This window comes from Papio anubis, chromosome 13 (genome assembly GCF_008728515.1).
Source record: "Papio anubis isolate 15944 chromosome 13, Panubis1.0, whole genome shotgun sequence".
Classification (NCBI taxonomy): domain Eukaryota; kingdom Metazoa; phylum Chordata; class Mammalia; order Primates; family Cercopithecidae; genus Papio; species Papio anubis.
The window spans coordinates 90,505,790-90,521,169 of NC_044988.1; the positions used below are offsets into that span (position 1 = coordinate 90,505,790).

Consider the following 15,380-nt stretch of genomic DNA (forward strand, 5'->3'; position numbering starts at 1 on the left):
GGGCGACACAGTGAGACTCCATCTCAAAAAAAAAAAAAAAAAAAAAAGAAGATTGTATGTCCATGAAAATTTCGAGGGAAGAAAAAAACTTCCATCTTGTTGCAAAGATTAAGGCAGTGAAAGGAATCTGAAAAACACTGGATTATAACCAAGCTTGCCTGCTCTTAATGCATTCCAAACTCCTAGTTCCACTTTGCATTTCAATGTAGACACATAACAATGTTGGTGACAAAGTAACATCGGACAATCCATGATAATTCTTGGGGGAAGGAAGTCTCTTTTGTGAAATATAGATGCAGTCAAATGCCTTAGGAGAAGTTTTGGTCAAAGCGTGGTCCTCTACATGAGACTCCAGAAGAAATCATTCGGCTCCTTCTACTGCTGTGGTGGAAACAGGTTTCACATAGTATGGACCTTCACTCAGGTAAGTTCTGAGCCTCAAATAATTTGGGTTCCCAAAGATTTCTGCAGTTGTCTTGGAATTGGCAAGTGCTTTCACTAGTTCATATTTGGCATCCTTTGAAGCTTTGTCATGCTCCACAGACCGGTCCACCACATATTCTACAAAACCTGGACTGTTAAACATAAGTTTCTGAGCCCAGGGTTGGTTTGCAATGGCCTGAAATGGAAGGCAGAAAGAATACAATTCCCCTGAGTCAAAGTTAAGTTTGTTAGTGGGATGACACAATATTTACAAAGAAATCTGGCAACATGAACTTTAAAAACGTTACCTTTTGTCTAAGTAAATTCCTTCCTGAGAATCTAACTTAATAATCTTAAATACAAAAAATCTTTGTATACAAAAATGTTCATAATAGTGTGAAAGTTATAATATAAATATCTAATAATGGGAGAATGGTTAAGTAAATTATGGTATATAGTAATAAAAAATAAACATTAACAGTGTTTACAAAGAATAGGAAATGACATAGGTAAACCTTTTTAAAAATTCTACTTCTAAGTCTTTTTCAAATTTTAAGATTAAGTTTTTCAAAACCTATTACATTTTAATGAAAAAGAAGTAACAATCAAGTTTATGGTCTAGTTTTTTCCTCTCAAAATGCATTCCACAGACAAGTAGCATCACCATCACCTGCGAGCTTGTTAGACATTCAGGATTCCGGGCTCTGCCCCACAACTCCTGAATTAGAACCTACATTTTAATAGGATTCCTAAGACGAATGTTTGAGAAACTTTGGCCTGCCTCACAACCAAGCATGAAGGTAGGCAGAAATAAAAATAGTTATCCCAACCAGAAAATAGAAAATTATTTCTACAATGGAATAAGCACAGGATAAGGCAGAAGAGCAAAACCAAAATAAACCAATAATGAAAATACTAAGCAGGAGCCAAAATGGCCATCTCATACAAGAACTATTTACAAGGGTGAAGCAGTCTTAAAAAAATGTTTCTGGTCAGCTGTGGTGGCTCACGCCTGTAATCCCAGCACTTTGGGAGGCTGAGGCGGGCGGATCATGAGGTCAGGAGATCAAGACCATCCTGGCTAACACAGTGAAACCCCGTCTCTACTAAAAATACAAAAAGAAATTAGCCGGGCGTAGTGGCGGGTGCCTGTAGTCCCAGCTGCTCGGGAGGCTGAGGCAGAAGAATGGCATGAACCCGGGAGGTGGAGCTTGCAGTGAGCCAAGATCGTGCCACTATACTCCAGCCTGGGAGACACAGCGAGAGACTCTATCTCAGGAAAAAAAAAGAAATGTTTCTGAAGATTATAGGAATACCTGTATCCTTCAAGACCCAGATCCTGTATCGCATCCTCAGGAAGCCTTCCCTCTTTTGTCCCTGCCATTCTCCTTATTCCCTCCCAGTCTAGGCCATGTATGCTGTCTGAGATCCCATTATTGATAAGATTACTAAAGTGATTACTACCTTTCTATGCTGTGGCTACAAAGATAAATCAGATATGCTTCCTGCTGTCAACCAACTCTACTTAATAGGTGAGACAGGTCAATAAATAAACATTTGCAAAATAATATAACAAATAGAACACAAAGGTATAATCCTTACCACAGCTGTAGTAATGTAAGTACCTGTACAATTATATTTACTGCCTCGCTCCTTCAATAGGCAGGAAACTACATGAAAGGAAGGTCTTTATATATTTTCTTCACTGTTGTATGCCCTTCACTGAGCAAAAACGGAAACTCAACAAATGTTTGCTGAATAAATAAATGCAACATATGAGAGCCAACATTGTTTAACTCAACCTTATCAATCTGGGCAAAGTGTGCTGAAGACATACCGGAGTTAGTCCTTGACGAATGAGCAAGAGGTTAAGAAGCAAAGTTAAGGAAGAGTGTTAGATACAGAGACCCCAGCAAAGGTTCAGAGACACAAACAGTTTGGTACCACTGGAGCATTAGGTGCCAGAAGTCTTATTTTCTACGGGGGAAATAAGGATTAGGAAGACCAGGGTTAGGTCAATAGAGGATGGCAGATAAAAAGTCTGGAATTAACTGCGTTATCCCATAGCATCCTGTTCAAACCTTAAACAGCACCTAGTATCTTTTACTGAAACAATATGTTTACACATCTATCTCCCTCCTTAGTCTCTAAGGTAGCAGAAGGTAGAAACTATACCATGCACTTGTGCATCCCCAGAGATGGCACAGGCTCTGGCTCACTGTAAGTACTCAAGTGTTGAACTGGCAGGCTCCCAGAAGGACCTATGGAAGTGAATACCTACCGTAAACACTTTTAAGGCAGCACAGTGTAGTTCAGGGAAGGGTTGACTACTAATGCCACGGAAGAGCTCCAGTGGATCCCGAGATAAAGCAGAAAACCAGGATTCTGTCATCCTCAGAAGGTCATCAGTCTGCTGCTCAGGCTACAGGAAAGAAAAGGAAAATCTCATCACAAAGTTAACTGATCTGGAGAAAAGCACTTATTTGGAAGTCAGACACCTGAGTACTAATGGCACTCTGTCATTAATTTGTTGTGTGATATTGGCTAAGTTTGGAGGACTCTTTCTCAAATCCAGCCCAGACCTTTCCCAGTTTTCTCTGAATGTGGTTGATAAAGCAATCTCTAGAGTCTCTTCAGTTCTAACACTCTATGATTCCATTTTAAATTAAAAATGTCACTAGTCATACGAGGGTTATCTCCTTGTATTAAGAGAAAAATGGCATTTACTTCATCACATTTATCATGTTGATTCATACAGATTTATTTTCCCAAACATATCCCACTGTCCTTCATTAATTTCCCAATCTACTTACTGGTAAGTACAGAAGAGATGAAATTGCATCCAAACATCTAATTTTTAGCTCCACTGGGGCATTCTTTGATTGATGTCCTATTCTCATAAGCAAGCGTTCAAAGCGAGTTCCTTTGAAGGGTAACAGTGAGATTCTTCTTTATTATGGTAAAATATACACAACATAAAATTTACCATTTTAATCATTTTTAGTGTATAGTTCAGTGCTATTAAGTACATTCACATTGTTGTGCAACCATCATAACCATCCTAGAACTTTTTCATCAACCCAAACTGAAACTCTGTATCCATTAAACAATAATTTCCTTTCTTCTCTACCCTCATCCCCTGCCAACCACTATTCTACCTCCTGTGAACTGGACTCTTTTAGGTATCTCATCTAAATGGAATTGTACAATATCTGTCCTTATGTGTCTGGCTTACTTCACTTAGCATAATGTTATCAATGGTGCAGATTCCTCCATGCTGTAGCATGTGCCAGAATCTCATTCTTTTTAAAGGCTGAGTAATATTCCATTGTATGTATATACCACATTTTGTTTATTGATTCATCTATCAATGTTCATTGGGTTGCTTGCACCTTTTTTTGGTTGTTGTGAATCAAATGCTGCTACGAACATGAGTGTACAAACATTTGTTTGAGTCTCTGCTTTCAATTTTTTTTGGTATATACCTGAAAGTGGAGCTGTTGGATGAAGGAAATGTAAAATGCACAAAGGTTACAATTTCTCCACATCCTAACACTTACTATTTTATGGTTTTTTTTTTTTTTTTAAAGTAATAGCCATCCTAATGGATCTGAAGTGAAAAATGAGATTTTTTTTTAAAGTATGCTCTCATACACTATGACCTCTACCAACCTAAACCAATACAAAAATAAGCATGTAGTCAGAGAACCAGTGACAGGCCTAGAACACACAATTACACACAACACAGCATATATAAGGCAGAGTTATAAAACTGGAATCAAAGGACCTGGATTTGAGTAGCAGCTGCCCTAATTTGTATGACCTTAGAAATTTTCTTAACTCCTCTAAGTTTCATCTACCTTATCTGGAAAATGAAAATGACAATAGTATGTTCTTTACAGGATTGTAAAAAGATTGTCATAGGTAAAAGCACTTAGAAAACTACATACAACAAAAATATCAGCCGTGATACACAACAGTGTATTTTCTTTTTCTATTCTCTAATTTTTAGTTTTTTGAGATGGAGTCTCGCTGTGTCGCCCAGGCTGGAGTGCAATGGCGCGATCTCGGCTCACTGCCCAGGTTCAAGCGATTCTCCTGCCTCAACCTCCTGAGTAGCTGGGATTACAGGTGCCTGCCACCACACCCAGCTAATTTTTGTATTTTTAGTAGAGACTGTTGGCCAGGCTGGTCTCGAACTCTTGACCTCAGGCGATCCACCCGCCTTGGCCTCCCAAAGTGTTGGGATTACAGGCATGAGCCACCTCGCCTGGCCTCTTTTTAAATTTTTTTTGAGATGGAGTCTTACTCTGTCACCTAGGCTGCAGTGCAATGGAGTGATCAAGGCTCACTGCAGCCTTCATCTCCTGGGCTCAAATGATTCTTCCACCTCAGTCTCCCGAGTGGCTGGGACTATAGGCATGTGCCACCACACCTGGCCAATTTTTTTGTTGTTGTTGCCAAGGCTAGTCTTGAATTCCTGGGCTCAAGCAATCCTCCCCTCTTGGCCTCCTAAAGTGCTGGGATTACAGGTGAGATAATTTTCAACATATGTGTCTCAAGAATTTTAGTAATTGGGCTGCATATTATTTTGTGTGTATAATTTGTTGTGCTGTTGATTCTCATGGATGTTCCATAAAAGTATCTTTCTTTTTTTTTTTTTTTCTTTTTACAGAGTCTCGCACTGTCACCCAGGCTGGAGTGCAGTGGTATGATCTTGGCTCACTGCAACCTTTGCCTTCTGGGTTCAAGCCATTCTCCTGCCTCAGCCTCCCGAGTAGCTGGGACTGCAGGCATGCGCCACCATGCTCAGCTGATTTTTGTATTTTTAGTAGAGATGGGGTTTCACCATGTTGGCCAGGCTGGTCTTGAACTCCTGACCTTAAGTGATCCACCTGCTCTGGCCTCCCAAAATGCTGGGATTACAGGCATGAGCCACCTTGCCTGGCCTCTTTTTTTTTTTTTTTTTTTTTTGAGATAGAATCTCACTCTGTCACCCAGGCTGGAGTGTAGTGGCACGATCTCAGCTCACTGCAACCTCCACCTGCCAGGTTCAAGCGATTCTCCTGCCTCAGCCTCTCAAGTAGCTGGGACTACAGTTGCACAGTACCATGCCTGACTAATTTTTGTATTCTTGAGTAGAGACAGGATTTTGCCATGTTGCCCAGCCTGGTCTTGAACTCCTGAGCTCAGGCAATCCACCCACCTTGGCCTCCCAAAGTGCTGGATTACAGGCATGAGCTACTGTATCTCGTAACACGCCAAAAGTATCTCTTAACATGAAATCATATAACAAACTTTTATTTTCCTTTCTTGACATTACAAAAAAACCCAAAATTTTGTAAATACTCCCAACAACCCTGAGAAGTAGTTGTTATGCCATTTTTATAAATGAAGAAAATGAGGCCTAGAAAAGCAAAGTGAGTAAATGAAGTTCAAAAAGTGAAGTCAGGGCTGGACACAATGGTGTGGACCTGCAGACCCAGCCAATCAAGAGGATGAGGCAGGAGGATTGCTTGAGCCTGGGAGTTTGAGGCCAGCCTGTATAACAGAGAGACACTCCCAATCTGAAAGAAAGAAAAGAAAGAAAGAAATAGAAAACCCAAGGACATGAATTCAGGCCTTTTTGATTCTAGCCCATCATCTGTACCATGAAATCTAGTCAAAGAAGACACAGAGGGGAAACAGGAAACAATGTTTGGTTGAAATAGATTGGTAGAAACCTAAACAGTGAAAAGTCAAAAAAAAAAAAAGGTTTTCCATAGTAATTATTAGACTTTCAGATATGAGTCCAAGGTTATGGTTAACAAGACTGCCACCCATAAAATAGTTTCTACAATGTAGTTAACCCACCAGCAAATGAACTTACACATTGAACCCCTGTCAAAAATTAAGATATCCCTGAACAGGGCCAAGTCATACCAACCTGTTTTCTGTAAAACCTGTTTTCCTTCAACATTGGATCCCAAGATTCCAACTGTGTCTACAGCTACACCAGTCATAGTGGGGTCCTGACTTTCTGTCATTTCAAAGACTTTTTCCACAAAGATAGGATAACGCTCACAGATCTGTTGAGGACTATCCATGACAGCCAGGTTTCCAAAAAACTTCACGAATCCTAAAGAGATTTACAAGAATATATTTTAATAGGGGAACAAGACAGCATGAATTGTGGGCCCTATAACTTCACAGGAATAGAAATGAACTGCAGGCCAGAAAGCGTAGAAAGGTTACAGTAGTGTGTTGCTTGGAGATCAGAGAGACCATTAGGAGATTCTGAAGGACCTGTGATGTGTGATCCTGAGAGAGGGTGTCAATGGAGCTGGGACCAGCTATTGAAGTACTGGCATATGCAAGAGGGAGAACAAAGAAAAAGGACCAGTGGATACAAATTATAGGAAGGCAAGTTTAGACTCATTACCAGGAAGAAATTTTTAAGTGGATATGTTCATTAATAAATGAAATAGGTAGCTAGGTAGCTAGGCTACCTAAGGAAGGCATACATCTCCAATTTCTGGAAGTGTTCAAGAAAGACTAATTAACCAAGACCCAGAATAGAATGGCAAGAGTAGATCCTACAATAAAGATTCCCACTCAGAGACTTGATTAATCTGTGAAACATACTGTAAATGTCATTACTAGTATTTTTATTTTTTTGTTGATATTCAAAAGAAAAATTTCCTAATGTTCTAAATAGCACTGATGTTTCCTGAAAATCAAAGTCAACAGTACATAGCTCCCACAGCAACAGATTCCACCTCAGTAAGAGGCTACAGGTATCTTTTTAATAAAATTAACTTTTAACTGACAAATTAAAAAATCATATATCTTTATTGTGAACAATGTATTCTGAAATACGCGTATTTTTAATTTTTTTTCTGCTTTCGTGAAAAATGTCATTAAATTTAAGAATTTTGGTGGGGAATGCACTGAATCTATATGGTGCTTTGGCAGCACCAACATTTTAATAATATTAATTCTTCCAATCCATGAACATAGGATACCTTTCCATTTATTTGTGTCTTCTTCAATTTCCTTCATCAGTTTTTATAGTTCTCACTGTATAGATCTTTCACCTCCTTAAATTTATTCATAAATATTAAATTTTTTTGAATGCTATTGTAAATGGGAATGTATCTTTTATTACTTTTTCAGAGTTCACTGTTAGTGTATAGAAATGCTACTGATTTTTATGCACTGATTTTGTATCCTGCAGTTTTACTGAATTTATTTATTCATTCTAACAGTTTTTTTGTGGAATCTTTATTCTATATATTAATATAACACTACATCATTTACAAATAGGGACATTTTCACTTCTTTCTTTCTGATTTGGATGCCTTTTGTTTTTTTTATCTTGCCTAATTGCTCTGGCTATAACTTCTTGTAATTTATTTTATTTTTTGAGATGGAGTCTCACTCTGTCGCCCAGGCTGGAATGCAGTAGAGTGATCTTGGCTCACTGCAATCTCTACCTCCAATGTTCAAGGGATTCTCCTGCCTCAGCCTCCTGAGTAGCTGGGACTACAGGCGTGTGCCACCATGCCCAGCTAATTTTTTTGTATTTTTAGTAGAGACGGGGTTTCACTGTGTTAGCCAGGATGGTCTCGATCTCCTGACCTTGTGATCTGCCTGCCTTGGCCTCCCAGAGTGCTGGGATTACAGGCGTGAGCCACCACGCCTGGCCTTGTTCCTGATCTTAGAGGAACGCTTTCAACTTTTCACTGAGTATGTTAGCTGTGGGTTTGTCATACTTGGCCTTTATTGTGTTGAGATAGATTTCTTCTATACTTAATTTGTTAAGAGTTTTTATTATAAAAGAAAGCTAAAATTTGTCAAACGCTTTTCCCCGCATTACTTGGTTTCCATCTTTATTCTGTCAATGTAGTATATCTTATTTATTGATTTGTGTATGCTGAACCCTCCCTGCATCCCTAGGATAAATCCCACTTGATCAGGGTGGATGACCTTTTTAATGTGCTGTTGAATTTGAATTTGGTAGCTCTAGATATCTTCTAAACGAAATCAGCTCTAAGGAAAACAATCCCTGTCCACTCCCAACCCCAACCCCCTGCCGTCAGAGATAACTCAGAAATAAAACATGCACCATCATTTCCATAGGCATCAGTGTTTCTTACCTGGCAAATAGAAGCTAGAGAAAGGGTCTGAATCTGCCCCAACGATTATATTAGAAATTTGGTCAATTACTCCTTCTTGAGCAAGATACTGTCGTCCATGATGAGTATATGCCAGTGATGTCACCATTTCTATACAGGTGGCTCTAAAATGTCAGAAGGACAAAAACAAGATTTTTGCACAGGATTTGCATAGTTTATAGATTGCTCTCATATAGGTTATCTTATTTAATTCTTCCCATCATATTTGAAAGGTCAATAATCTTGGCTCCTTTCACATGAGGCCCTAAGGCCTAGAAAGTTGCAGTGACTTATCTGTAATCACATTGTTATTACAGACAGAGTTTAGATTTAAATCTAGACCTTCTGATTTGAAGTCCACTATTGTTTCCACTATAACCTAGCTGCTTCCTAAAATATTTTTTTAAATTTTGTTTTATTTTGAAATATCAAACATACACAAAAGTAATGAGAATACAATAAGCCCCCATATACCCATAACCTGATTTTATGGTTATGAGGATTTTGCTTTACTTATTTCATCTCTTTTCCCTACTTTTTGCTGAACTATTTTAAAGCAAATCCTAGTCACCCTGCCATTTACCCCTGTGTACTTTAGTATGCATCTCTGCAAAACACGTATGTTTCCTCACACAATTATAATGCCACTGCCACATATTAAGAAATTAACAATAATTCTTTGGTATCATCTCATATCCAACCCTGATCAAAGAAAATAACTAAAAAATTTATTTTTACAGTTGGTAATTGATCCTAAAGTGTTTTGACTGACCATTGATAGGGTTTTTTCCTATGTCACAAAATTTGATACAATGCTAAAAAATAATTAACAAAATTAATTGTCTCATTAGGTTGAGACACTCAAATGCACTGAAGCAATGTAACTAGTGACTGATTTACTATATGGGTTTAATAAATTCAGCCATGTTTAAAGAACACAGGACAATCAGAAAATCATTTAAGATAAGAAAAATCAAAACCTATATACACAAAGATAACTATAATGCTATCATAACAGCAAAATACTTGAAGCAAATCAACTGTTCAACAGTGAGGAGGTATTAATAAGCTGTGGAATATCAACAAAGGAACATTTGGCAGATATTAAAGGGGATTTAGGGAATGGGGGAATAAAGGGTGGAAGAGACTGGAATTAACATTTCTTTGAGAACCTATGTCAGCCATTGTACTGCTTTCTAAGGTCAATTAGCTTAATTCTTTTTTTTTTTTTTTGAGACTGAGTCTGGCTCTGTGGCCCAGGCTGGAGTGCAGTGGCGGGATCTCAGCTCACTGCAAGCTCCGCCTCCCAGGTTTACGCCATTCTCCTGCCTCAGCCTCCCGAGTAGCTGGGACCACAGGCACCCGCCACTTCGCCCGGCTAGTTTTTTGTATTTTTTTGTAGAGATGGGGTTTCACTGTGTTAGCCAGGATGGTCTCGATCTCCTGACCTCGTGATCCGCCCGTCTCGGCCTCCCAAAGTGCTGGGATTACAGGCTTGAGCCACCGCGCCCGGCCTGCTTAATTCTTACAATATCTTTTTATTTATTTATTTTTTTGAGACGGAGTTTTGCTCTTGTTGCCCAGGCTGGAGTGCAATGGCGCGATCTTGGCTCACTGCAACCTCCACCTCCCGGGTTTAAGCAATTCTCTTGTCTCAGCCTTCCCGGTAGCTGGGATTACGGGCCCCTGCCACCACGCCCGGCTAATTTTTTGTATTTTTTTTAGTAGAGACGGGGTTTCACCATATTGGCCAGGCTGGTCCTGAACTCCTGACCTCAGGTAATCCACCCGCCTCAGCTTCCCAAAGTGCTGGGATTACAGGCGTAAGCCACTGTGCCCAGCACAATATCTTTTTCAGTTACTGTTCTGAGAGATGAGGAAACTGAGATGTAGAAAGCTTATAATAACCTGTCCAAGGCCAAACAGCTAATAAATAGTAGAGAGGTATGCAAGCCAAGTCTTCCTCATTTTGAAAAGCCCATATTCTTTTTTCTTTTGAGACAGAGTCTTGCTCTGTTGCCCAGGCTGGAGTATAGTGGTACAACCTCTACCTCCCAGGTTCAAGCAATTCTCCTGCCTCAGCCTCCCGAGTAGCTGGGACTACAGGTGCATGCCACCATGCCCGGTTAATTTTTGTGTTTTTAGTAGGGACAGGGTTTCACAATGTTGGCCAGGCTGGTCTTGAACTCCTGATCTCGTGATTCGCCCGCCTTGGCCTCCCAACGTGCTGGGATTATAGGCATAAGCCACCACACCCGGCCTAGCCCGTATTTTTTCTATCATGCTATACTGTTGCTATTTAACAATGCCAAAATAAATGCATATGACAAACTATTAGTAATTCAAAATGGCAGTTACCATGTGATTGCAACTGTTTAAGAGCACACAGGACTAGGGACAGGGAACACAGTCACTTGAAAGTAGCTGAATTGTCATGTGGGGCTTTGCCAAGTTCCAGTATGTTGTCATGATGTAACTTGAGCAATTTTCTAAAGGTCCCTCCTTCAGGACACACATCAGTCATGAGATTGTAACCTGGGCAAAGTCTCTAATAGAGAAAATCACAGACGTCCCAGGGTTGTTTCCCAGCCCTTCAAAAGAGGACATTTCACTTTAAGAACTCTCAGTCAACACACCTGACCAACACATCCTCACCAGTCAGCTCTCTCAGGAGCTGGGTTACCAATCCACTTGTGGTACAGTAGTTTAAAGATTCTGGTGACACAGAAGAAATCTCTACAATTAGCTGAAATAAAAAAAAAAAACAGAAAAAGAAAAAGGTCAAAACAGCCCTACGCCTGATAGATCTCATTTTAAGTTAAACATAGGACTAGGTACTTTCTATAAATGAGTTTTAAAAAATCTATTATTTAAGTAGAAAAACTTCAGTGAACACATAAGAAATTACTTTGGCACAGATTATTATTATTTTTGAAACAGAGTCTTGCTCTGTCACCTAGGCTGGAGTACAGTGGCATGATCTCAGCTCACTGCAACCTCTGCCTCCCGGGTTCAAGCGATTCTCGTGCCTCAGCCTCCCGAGTAGCTGGGATTACAGGCACATACCACCACACCTGGCTAATTTTTTTGTATTTTTAGTAGCGATGGGGTTTTGCCATGTTGGCCAGGCTGGTCTTGAACTCCTGGCCTCAAGTGATCTGCCCACCGTGGCCTCCTGAAGTGCTGAGATTATAGGCATGAGCCACCATGCCTAGCCACCTTGGCACAGAAATGTTCCATTATATCTGGAACATTTATATACTTTCCTGCCCAAGCAATCATCAGTCAAGGTACAAAAGCCTCAATCAGCCACAACAAACGGATTATAAAACCATTCACTCATTCAGGCATTCTGTCAGTCAGTCAGTCACTCAGTCAGTCAATCATTCACTTACTCGTTCAGCAAGTATTTGCTGAGGTCTTACTGAGAGGTATAGGAAGATACTGAAGGGTTTTAAGCAGAGAAATGACACAATCAGATTTGGACTTTTTTTTTTCTTTTGAGACAGAGTCTCGCTCTATCGCCCAGGCTGGAGTGCAGTGGCGCGATCTAGATTCGGACTTTTAAAAGACCATTCTGATTGCATGTGAAGATAGACTAGGGATGATAAAAACGGATGAGTGGAGACCAGTTTGGATGCAAATATAGTAGCCCAGGTGAGTGACACCAGTAAGTTAGTCTAGGGTGGTAGAAGCTGTACTAATGAAGAAAAATGCATGGGTTTAAATAAAATCGACACAATGTGATGACCAAATGGATATGTGGCAGGGAAAAACAGGCTCAGAATGAGCCAAGGTCTAATACCCAACTAAGCAAACTGTGAGACAGGGCCAATTCGTTGCTCTTGTTTTTTATTAGGGGGATAGGGTGGATAAGGAAGATCAGGAATTTGATTTCAGCATGAGTGTGAGGGACCTAGAATATACCCAAGGGGCCAAGAATGAGTAAGCAGTTAAGCATGAAGGTTTGAGCTCAGAAGAAAGGTCTCAGTTGTAAGTTTACATCTGAGAGTCATCATCACAGATGGGAAGTGAAATCATATGATGAGTAAAACTGCCTAGGAATGAGTATAGAGTACAGTGAAAGCAGGGCTTGGAACTCTGTTTTCACGAACTCCAACAATTAAAGATTCAATGGAGGATAATGAGCCAGGAGGCTGAGAAGAAACTGAGAGGCGGAAGGAAAAGCAGCATAATATGGTATGACACGCAAAGAAAGTGTTCTGAAGAGGGAATTAAGACTGCAGAGGATTCCATTTCAAATATGCACCCTATTAATAGTGTGTGGCCTTGGATCAATTGCTCCATCAATATGAGGTTAATGATAACAATATACAAAGTTTACTGCAAGAATTAAAGATAATATATGTCAGTATTTTAGCATAGGGCTTAGTACAAAACTGGTACAAATAAGGGCCATTTCTTCTTATTACTACTACAAATTTTTTCAAGTCTGGTTTCATTATCTTCTGTATCATAGTAATTATACTGCACTATAAATATATATATATTTAGAAAGGGTCTTGCTCTGTTGCCCAGGCTGGAGTGCAGTGGTGCAACCACGGCTCACTGCTGCTTCAACTTTCTGGGCTCAGTTGATCCTCCCACTTCAACCTCCTGAGTAGCTGGGACGACGTGCACATACCACCGTGCACAACTAATTTTTAAAATCTTTGTAGAGATGGGGTCTCGCTATGTTGCCCAGGCTGGTCTGAAACTCCTGGCCTCAAGGGGTCCTCCTGCCCTTGCCTCCCATAGAGCTGGGCTGTATATGCCTGTCTCATATACTAGGCTGGGAATGCATCCTTATATTCCCAGCACCTACTGCAAAGCCAAACACAGATTATATACTCAGTGAGCCATCTTGCTTTCCAGCATAAGCCAAACTGCATTCTGCTTTGTAAGCATGAGAAAGTATGCTTTTTATCTTACCTCATACACCCTGTATCGAACAATGTCATTTGTTTTCATTACACTTTTCAAATCATCCAGCAGATTGCTTTCAAATAAAGCCTCCAGTCCAGCTTGGGTTAGTGATATTCTTGAGAGGGATTTGATGGCCTTATAAAGAAAGAAAATATCTCTTATGTCCCCAAAATACAGAATATTATTATCTACTTCATAAGACTGATGTGAAAATAGCGCACGGAATGCACCTTGCCCAATGAGCATTCACTATGTTTCAGCTATTATTTATAATTGGAAAAGACACAAGGTGTCCCCCATAGAATTATGATGGATACTGTAGATATTTATATCCTAGAAAATAAAAGGGATTTACTAGTATTTACTTGACAACCATTTATTTTATACAATTCATATGAGGTTGTAAATTCCATTACACAAATCATCCATTCTAAACCTTCACCTCTCAATTCAGAAGGCCTTTCTTTATCTTTTGGGACACCAATGTCTCTGCACATTTAAGTCAATGATTCTAATAGACTCACCGCTTTTGCTACAGATAGATTCTCTCCACCGATGCAATAAACAATTTGTTTTAGTAATTCAGCATTATTTAGAATCTCAGTAACAGCATCAGAATTTTCAACAATTCTTCCAATCTGAAAGAAAAACAATCAGAAACACTCTTCTAAAGTAGGGCAACATACAGTAAACACACAATGGTCCAATTTCCTTACTGCACAGTTATTTTAGGAGTTAGTGATCACAGCTATATATCAAGTCATTAAAAAATCAAAATGACCTAAATTCATTCAGTCAAACACACATATGGCATAGTCACATCTGTTAAAGGAAAGAAAAGAAAGCGGGTAAAGAGGTAAGATAGCTCAGTGAGTGAAAACAATACAAACCCAGCTCTATTTTTAGCTAACTGACCTTGCACAAATTTTAGCCCCGTTTCTTATCCGTAAAATGGGAACACAATATTTAATTCCAGGATAGTTATGAAGATTAAATGAGACCGAATAGGCAAAGCACCTGCTACAGTGTCCGGCATATAAATGGCCAGTGAATAAACTGGTATCTTCTCCCCTTCCCCAAACTTTTTCTTTTTCTTTTTTTTTTTTTTTTTGAGATGGAGTCTCGCTTTGTGGCCCAGGCTGGAGAGCAGTGGCACGATTTCGGCTCACTACAATCTCTGCCTCCTGGGTTCAAATGATTCTCCCACCTCAGCTTCCCGAGTAGCTGGGATTATAGGCACCTGTCATCATGCCCGGCTAATTTCTGTATTTGTGTAGAGACAGGGTTTCACCATGTTGGCCAGGCTGGTCTTGAATTCCTGACCTCAGGTGATCTGCCCGCCTTGGCCTCCCAAAGTGCTGGGATTACAGGGTTTTTTTTTTTTGCTGAATAAACACAGAAAAGGAAAAACAGTAGTTCAGTATCTATTGGGTAACTGTTTAGCTCCTAACATTTCAACAAGATAATCCTTAGCAGCAGCTCTTCACTCAAATAGTAGGATGCTTTGGTTACCAGGATGATAAGAGTTACTGTATTAATTGTTGGTTTAGTGACCTTTACAATAGTATTTGATTCATCCAGTGTAACAGAATCTAAAATGAATCTAAAATGGCAGAGAGCTATTTGAACACATAGGAATCTTTTTCTTTACACTAGGAGCTCCTTGAAGGAAAGTAACTGGTTTTGTTAATCTTGGTAACTCTAACAGCAAATGGCACCATGCCTGGCATATAAAAGGAACTCAGTCAGTATCTGATTAATGAATGATTTAGATGGTACTTAATGGAACTTCTTTCATTTGCTTGTATCTGCCAGGTTATAGTTAGCTATGCACATTGGAATAGACCACACATTTTCCAGGAGGAGAGAGGGAGC

At 39.7% G+C, this 15,380-nt stretch overlaps 1 protein-coding gene across 1 annotated transcript in view; it reads right to left on the reverse strand.

Moving 5' to 3' along the window:
• PSMD5 (proteasome 26S subunit, non-ATPase 5) overlaps window positions 1–15,380 on the reverse strand; it is a 26,419-nt gene continuing 11,039 nt past the window's right edge. Inside the window, exons 3-10 of the mRNA XM_031654466.1 lie at window positions 14,030–14,143; window positions 13,512–13,640; window positions 11,216–11,325; window positions 8,562–8,704; window positions 6,350–6,541; window positions 3,237–3,346; window positions 2,705–2,845; window positions 1–619 (exon numbers count right to left, since the gene is read on the reverse strand). Coding sequence (XP_031510326.1) covers window positions 362–619; window positions 2,705–2,845; window positions 3,237–3,346; window positions 6,350–6,541; window positions 8,562–8,704; window positions 11,216–11,325; window positions 13,512–13,640; window positions 14,030–14,143 — 1,197 coding nt within the window. The 3' untranslated portion in view covers window positions 1–361. The remainder of the gene's footprint in view (window positions 620–2,704; window positions 2,846–3,236; window positions 3,347–6,349; window positions 6,542–8,561; window positions 8,705–11,215; window positions 11,326–13,511; window positions 13,641–14,029; window positions 14,144–15,380) is intronic.